This window comes from Magnolia sinica, chromosome 16, assembly GCF_029962835.1.
Source record: "Magnolia sinica isolate HGM2019 chromosome 16, MsV1, whole genome shotgun sequence".
Taxonomy (NCBI): Eukaryota; Viridiplantae; Streptophyta; class Magnoliopsida; order Magnoliales; family Magnoliaceae; genus Magnolia; species Magnolia sinica.
Genome location: NC_080588.1, coordinates 29,377,120 through 29,384,913, shown reverse-complemented (window position 1 = coordinate 29,384,913; position 7,794 = coordinate 29,377,120). Strand labels below are relative to the sequence as shown.

At 39.8% G+C, this 7,794-nt stretch overlaps 1 protein-coding gene across 2 annotated transcripts; it reads left to right on the top strand.

Annotated features, from left to right (window-relative positions):
• The first annotated feature begins 207 nt into the window (after positions 1 to 207).
• On the top strand, positions 208 to 3,091 carry LOC131229627 (alpha-mannosidase-like). 2 transcript variants are annotated; one of them, XM_058225617.1, is made up of 4 exons: positions 208 to 226; positions 2,236 to 2,296; positions 2,487 to 2,620; positions 2,853 to 3,089. In XM_058225617.1, the coding sequence occupies exons 1-4, from the start codon at positions 224 to 226 to the stop codon at positions 2,961 to 2,963; spliced, it is 309 nt and encodes a 102-aa protein (XP_058081600.1). In that variant the 5' UTR covers positions 208 to 223; the 3' UTR covers positions 2,964 to 3,089. The 2 variants fall into 2 exon arrangements, with proteins under 2 accessions (XP_058081600.1, XP_058081599.1); XM_058225616.1 differs by lacking the exon at positions 208 to 226 and adding an exon at positions 617 to 692 and having other exon boundaries at positions 2,853 to 3,091.
• The last annotated feature ends 4,703 nt before the right edge of the window (positions 3,092 to 7,794 follow it).

Here is a 7,794-nt window from a genome sequence, read left to right as displayed (position 1 = left end):
ATAAGACAAATATTGACTCGGCTAAGTTTTCATGGCCCGGTGGATTGGCCAAGTCAATGCAAAACTTGGCAGATTTTTGTATAGGACCGATGCATAGTATGAATCAGCAGAGTGGTTGCAGGTTTGGAGATGTTGGCTTCGAGGTCTCTTTTGTTTACATATATGGGGTTGGTGCTTTTTCAGGATGACGAGTGGCTCGAGCTGTTGGTGAGGATCATATGATATGGTGATGGAAAACAAACACGAAGCTTTCAATATTTTTCTAATATGGTACTTTACTATTTCTTTTAGGGCCTGTTTGGTTTTCCATAATCTAGGTAAATCGCTATAAAGAAGTAATTATTACATTTTTTCCACTTGTTTGGAAATGAGTGAGTAATTTCACCTAGAAAACTGGTCTAAAAATGTTGACATAAATCTATGGGCCCCACCATAATGTATATAATATGTTGTTGTAAGTTCCTAATTAGTTTGTTTCTGTATTGCGTCGGAGCTATCCGGATGTTGAGCGGGCCCCTGGAAGGTGGGAACCGTTGTTATGACCATGATGAAGCTGTCCATTTCCTATGGACAATAATATGGGTAGCCTGGCCAATTGGATAGGCCCGTGTTTACGTATTATCTCGAAATTGATGAAGCAGATCCGAATGTGTGTCGGAGCTATCCGGATGTTGAGCGGGGGTCCCTGGAAGGTGGGAGCCGCTGATATTTATTTTTTCCCTTCATCACTGTCTGTGTGATCTTGTGAACAGGTTAGATGATAAATAAACATCACTACAGGCCCTAGAAAGGTTTCAATGATGGAAATCATTATACCCATTGTTTCTTGTGGTATGGTCCACCTGAGTTTTGGATATGATTCAATTTTGGTTTCAACCCCTTAAATGATCTGGAAAAGCAGATGGACGGTGTAGATAAACTACATATATTTATAGTGGGTACGATGATTTCCTAACCCTAAACCTAAACTTGAAAACCTAAATCTAAACCTGAATCCAAACTCGAATTCCTAAACCTAAACCTAAACCTATTCTCAAATCCCTAAACCTAAACCTATAACCTATAACTTATAACCTTAACTTGAACCTTAACCTTAGCCTTAACCTTAACCTTAACCTATAACCTAAACCTATAACCCATAACCTAAACCTAAACCTATAACCTATAACCTATAACCTATAAACTAAACCTAAACCTATAACCTATAAACTAAACCTAAACCTATAACCTATAACCTATAACCCTAAACCTAAACCCAAACCAGAACCCGACCCAAATTCCTAAACCTATAACCTAAACCTATAACCTATAACCTAAATCTAAACCTATAACTTATAACCTAAACCTAAACCCAAACCTATAACCTATAACCTATAACATACTTATAACCTACACCTAAACCTAAACCTAAACCTATAACCTATAACCTTAACCTAAACCTAAACTTGAAAACCTAAACCTAAACCCGAACCCGAACCCGAATTCCTAAACCTATAACCTAAGCCTAAGCCTATAACCTGTCTCTCTCTCTCTCTCTCTCTCTCTCTCTCTCTCTCTCTCTCTCTCTTTCTATATATATATATATATATAATCTATATGAGAAACATTATAAAGGAAGGAAATTTAGAAGAGAAAAACTAGACTAAGGATTATTTCTTTTTCCTCTTCCTATCACCAAAAAAAGAAAGAAAAAAAAAAGAAGAAATAAACAAAAAGAAAAATAACTCGAACAACCTTATTTATTTTCCACAAAACCGAAAATTTTCAATTACAACTTTGAGATTGGCAATGGAAAAACCTAATGTGTATGTTGTGTTCTAAGTGTTTTGTTATTGTATTCAGTCAATACTACTTAAGACTTGGACTCACTCAACTTAGTGCAAAACTTTGTCATGTGTCAGGATTTCCTCACATTTTTGTAATATACATATATTTATTTCAGAGTTTCATCATCACTATGGAGAAGAAGGGCTTCTCAGTTTTTTTTTTTTTTTTTTTATAATATCATATTCACATTTTGGCCTGATTTTTTGTGCTCCATTTGTTTGCATTCTTGTTTCTGAATGGGACGGAGGAACTATATCATCATATCCTATTCATGGAGTTTTATAAGAATCTTAACCTCTTATACTTGGGTTCCTCTTCTTATTCACTTCTATAGATATGTACTACTTTCTCTTTGTTATACTTTGGGATTGATTTTTTTTCTTCCTACATTTGGTGCATCATTTGCAGATATATTGGAAGGACTTCTTAAAATGCCAGGGAACAGGGAATGTGCTGACTGCAAAAGCAAGTAGGTATCTTAATTGAATTGTGATAATGAATGATCTTTTATTTTTAAAGCTAGGGGATAAGGTGGATTTTCAATATTCTTCTCACTAAATACTTTTTGGCTTTTCTGGTCATTTGTTACGTACTTCATTCAAAAGCACCATGAGCAATAACAATATTCACATATTGTAATTCTCCTTTAAACAATACAGGAGCAAGTAGTGGGCACATGTCAGTTACGGATACTTCACAAAATGAGACATTGGAGGTTGGACCTGGGAATTTGAAGATGTCCTTTTCATCAACATTTGGACAACTGAAACATATGACGAATTATAGAACAGGGGTGAGTTGTATTTTCTTTCCTGATTACAAGCTCTTGGGTTAATTATCTTCAAAGTTTCTTGTAAATCGGGCTTCTGTGACATATATAACTCCATAATCTAGGCCTTGTAATTAATTAAAACTTTACATATGTTATCCATTAGATTCCAGGACTCCTTGCCATGTCATTCAAATCCTTTTACATGGTTATTGTTATGTTTATAACTCTCGTAAATGGTAACATGCTTACCCAGGTTAAAGATTTGGATGTGGAACTTGAAAGTACTAAGCAGAAAAGTAAACAAAACCTGCAACAAGCCATCTTAATTGAAAGGAAAGAGTTACTCAAATGCAGTGGGATATGAAAGAACTTCGTAGGAAGTATTTGGAGATTGAGTCGAAGCTCAAGTTCGAACAGGTTCCTTTTTTGTAATTCTTATGATAGGTTGAGTAAAGTGAAGTATTGTTTATTTAGAAATATAAATGTGGGATGCATTGTATGATTTGATTGCTATTTGTAATAAATGCATCATTTTTTTTCCTAATTGCATTTTATGTACTATTCCTATCAGCATTAATTGTATTGGTTTAGATGAGTTATCAATTACAGCAGGTTCTTGCAATGGAAACATGCACCATTATTATAATTTTCTTTTTAATTTTTTTTAAAAAATAGCTATGAATTTTAGCCATAGCTCTTGTTCTAAAAATCGTAGCTGTTGCTAACTTCAGAATTTTGTAACGGATTTCATCCCACTTTTAGCTACAAATAGTATTCGTAGCCGTAGGTATATTTCGCTACAGAAATTATAGCTACGGCTTTTATCCGTAGCTAGTGATATCTATTGCTACAGATGTAATCTGTAGCTGTAGGTATATTTTACTACAGAAGTTATAGCTATGGCCTTTATCTGTAGCTAGTGATATATATTGCTACGAATTTAATCTGTAGGCGTTGGTATGTTTCGCTACAGAAATTATAGCTACAGCTTTTATCCATCGCTAGTGATCTCTATTGCTACAGACTTAATCCATAGCCATAGGTTTTTGACCTTTAGCTTCACCACCAATTGCTACGGATGTGCTACGGAGTAGATCCGTAGCAATAGGCCTTTAGCTATGGTTTTTATCTATAGCCTTTGCCCCTTTTTCTGGTAGTGGATGCTAGTAATAGATTTTTGATGTCCCATCTGGCCATCCACGACATGTCTGTGGAGGCTACGGCCCTGATGTCACTAGGGCGTATAGTAATCACAACACACAATGTAAGATGCATGAGTCATACAATCCATTCATGCATCAATCTTGCGCATACCATGCGCTCATGTGAGATAGCCTCCACCTATCAGGGAGTCTCATAACAATCTGCCCAATGACATATGCAATGGTCAACCACATCTCATAACAAACATGCAGATGATGCGTATGGGCATGTTCATAATGTTATACTCATAATTGGTATCGACAACCGGCACTGATAATCAGCATCGATAATCGGCCTCGATAATTGGTCTATATAATCGGCCTTAACAATTGGAATCAGCCTCGATAATCGGAATCGGCCTCAACAATTGGAATTATCCTCGATAATCAACCTCGACAATCAAAATCGGCCTCGACCATCGACCTCGACAATCGGAATTGGTGAGAATGGGCCTAACAAGGCCTAAGGGAAGGTCATAATGTGGACATCCAGCCTTCATTGCCCATCAATGTAGACATTCAACCAACATTGCTCCCAAGGGGTGGCCCACATAAGGTCAAACATATAGTGGACCCATGGTCTCACACAAGGGCCTGCATCACGATGGGTCACATCCATGGGCCTCTCATACATCAAGTGGGCCGCATCATATGGGCCATACATATATCACAATGGGCCTCTGACACGGGCCTAATATACATCACAAAGGGCTCCATCCCATGGGCCTCAAATATATCACAACGGGCCTCTACCCATGGGCTTCAAATACATCACAACGGGCCTTAACGCATGGGCTCCAAATACATCGCAATGGGCCTTAACCCATGGTCCCCAAATATCACAATGGGCGTCAACCCATGGGCCCCGAATACATCACAATCGGCCTCAACCCATGAGCCCCAAATACATCATACTGGGCCTTAATGAATGGGCCGCAAATACATCATATTGGGCCTCATATATCACATCGAGCCTCACCAAATGGACCCCAAATACATTAAATGGGCCATACCAACTACACCATTTATCCATCTATAGAGATCATTTTAGAGCATTATCTAAATAAATGAATCATATCAAAAGATCATCTAGACCATACCACAAATAACAGTGTGATAATTATTTCCACTGTTAAAATTTAGAGAGCCCACCATAGCGTTTATTTTTCATCCAGTCTGTTCATAAGGTCACAAAGACCTGGTTTAAGTGAAAAAACAAATATCATATTGACCCAAAGCTTTTGTGCACCTAAGAGGGTTTCAAGGGTATCTGTTCAACCCCCCACTGTTTATTGCAGTGTGGTCCACCTGATACCAGGATCTGCCTCATTTATGTCTCAAATCTTAAGATGAGAGCTCACCCAACAGACAGACGGTTTGGATCTAACAGATAACTCAGGATCAGGCCCACACTTTCTGACGTGGACGGTGTGGATACAACACATGCATCATACGGACCACAGATTTGATGACGTCAATACATCAGCTATGAAGCTGGTGGTCCTCACACACATGGACGGCATGGCGTACACGATACATAGAAGTGGGTCCCACCCTTCCAAAATGTTGGACGGTGTGGATGAAACACATACACCATGCGGTCGTACGGAACTTGCTGACGTCACACAACAACTATATAGCTGGGTGCGCTGGCCCACTGTCCATTAGATGGACGGTCTGGATATGAAAAATGGACGGTATGGGTGAGATCAACACATCAGGTGGGTCCCACGTGGATGGGCCACCCAGATATACATCTGTATAAGAAATATATATTATATTATATAATATAATATATATATACACTATTCATTCACTTATTATTATTATATTATTATCTTTTTTTAATATACAGCAGCGTCTGCATACATCAAGTACGGCCCCACACATGGGGTGGGCCCCACCGTCCAAGCAATGGATGGTGTGGATGTACAGTGCATACATGAGGTTAGGTCCCAGCCTGGACCGAAAAAAGGTACTAAAAGCATGGATCTAATGGTCTGAAACACCAGAGCATGGGACGGACCCTAGGAGACCAAGATCGAGGAATTTACACACCAGGATCCAAGAAAATTGAGAAATTGAAGCTTAAGTGGCCCAAAAGACGTCCAAAATGCAAGATTACAGGGTTCTCGCCATCCGATCAGCTCAAAACTTTATACATGGCCTGAGGGTCATAAATTAACCGTACACGTAAATTTTCATCCATTGTATCGCTGTGAAGGGGCCCAACGGACAGATCAGCCCACAATTTACTGATCTGGGACCCACCTGATCTCTGGATACTCCTCATCTTCGGTCTCAATGCCTTAAATCATGAGAAGAACAAGATGAATGGTGTGGATTTCTCATAATCATCATACAGTGTACATAGTACACTTTTTGCACTAAGACTGCATGGCAACACGTCTTCTTCTCCAACTCAAACACGGACAGCGTACTCACGCCGTCCGCCGGTTCCATGCAGTGGGGCCCAGTTTGCATCCAAATCATAAATCTGGACCGTCCATTGAATCCAGAGGGAGGGCGTGACCCTCACCTAGGTGAAATTTTCCAGAAAAGTAACGTGGATCGGATTTTAACAGTCTAAAAGCAGGACGGACGGTAGGGAGAAAAATCTATGGACCGCACCAACGAACGGCAAAAACCATACCTTCCTGACCGAAATTCCGAGGAGAATCTGGTAGATGGAGTGGATTTCCCAAAAGTTATCTTGAGAGAGTCCAACGGCAACAATTCGGGCTCTGTTTACGCAGCCCGCGCGCGACCGTGAAAACCGGAGCTTGTGGGGCATCCTGTGATCTCTATCACTGCCGGATTGCTGATCCAAACCGGCCAAAATCCTTATAAGTGGGTCTTTAGCCCAACCAAGAGGAAAAACGGGAGTTTAGGACGTTCCTCCATCTCAAAATTCATTCAAACGCAAACTGTTTTGCGTTCTTACGCAGGCTGGCTGCGTAAAGAGTTCCACCGCCTCTGGCTGCGCAGAAGGGACGATTCAACACCTCTCCTGGTGTCTATAAAGGGGGAAGGAAAAAAACGGAAAGAGGGGGAGCGTTTGGAGGAGATCAGCGTGGGAAAAGAAGAAAAAAAAAAGGAGAAGAAAGGAAGAAACGGGAAGCACGGGAGCAGACTTCGGAAAAAGCTGAGGCAGGGAACGTGGCTTGGATGGGGCTGGACGTGGCTTGGCTGCTGCTGCACGTCTGGGAGAGAGTGGGAGGCAGCGGAGGAGTTCTCGTTTTGGACGGTTGAAGGAAGGCTGAACGTGGAGTGGGTTTTCTCTTTTTCCTTCTTATTCTTTTCTTTTCCTTTTTATTTTTTTTAATTGGAATTTAGCCCATTCATGTGTGGCTAAACCTCTTAGCTAGGGCTAAGAGGTGAAGCTGTAGCGAGATGGGAGATACTGTTTCATGCGAGTAGATTAAATTTCTGAACTTAATTTGATTTAGTTGATTATTATAAGGAATATTTTTATTAGTCTTTAATGGTCTGTTGTGACTGAAATTACAATGGATTTGCAATGGCTTTGAATATTTCTTTCTCCTTTTTTATGTTTATGAAGTCAGGAAGCCCTGTTGTTCATCATTGCTCCATAGGCATGGTAGGATGACAGTACCCTTCCTGATCCTCATACATTGTTGATTGGTTGGTAATTAGTTTAATCCTGTTGTTTGCTTTGTCTCCTGGGCATGGTTAGATGATGGAATCCATTCTAATTCATATACCTTTCATCTCTTGAAAACCAAATCAAGTAAGTTCAGTTTGAATTCCATAATCCTTGATGCAGGCATAAGATCTCCCTGATCTCTACAAGTGGATCCTCTGAATCCCTAGTTTCCTTCCTCTGAATTCCTTAAAGTTTTAGATAATTATTCCACAATTATTCCTTAAAATTCTATTTGGTTAGATCACATCTTAGTCTAGTTCTAGTTCTACTTAGTTTCAGATAACGTACAGGTATCAGTCCCTGTGGATTCGACCTCGGTCTTACCG

Excerpts from the sequence above, each read along its gene's own strand:
- LOC131229627 (XM_058225616.1), top strand. The coding sequence starts at position 633 with ATGAAGCAGATCCGAATGTGTGTCGGAGCTATCCGGATGTTGAGCGGG. Across the intron at positions 693-2,235 it reads TGAGCGGGGGTCCCTGGAAG|ATATATTGGAAGGACTTCTT; the intron begins GTGGGAGCCGCT and ends CATCATTTGCAG. Across the intron at positions 2,297-2,486 it reads TGTGCTGACTGCAAAAGCAA|GAGCAAGTAGTGGGCACATG; the intron begins GTAGGTATCTTA and ends TAAACAATACAG.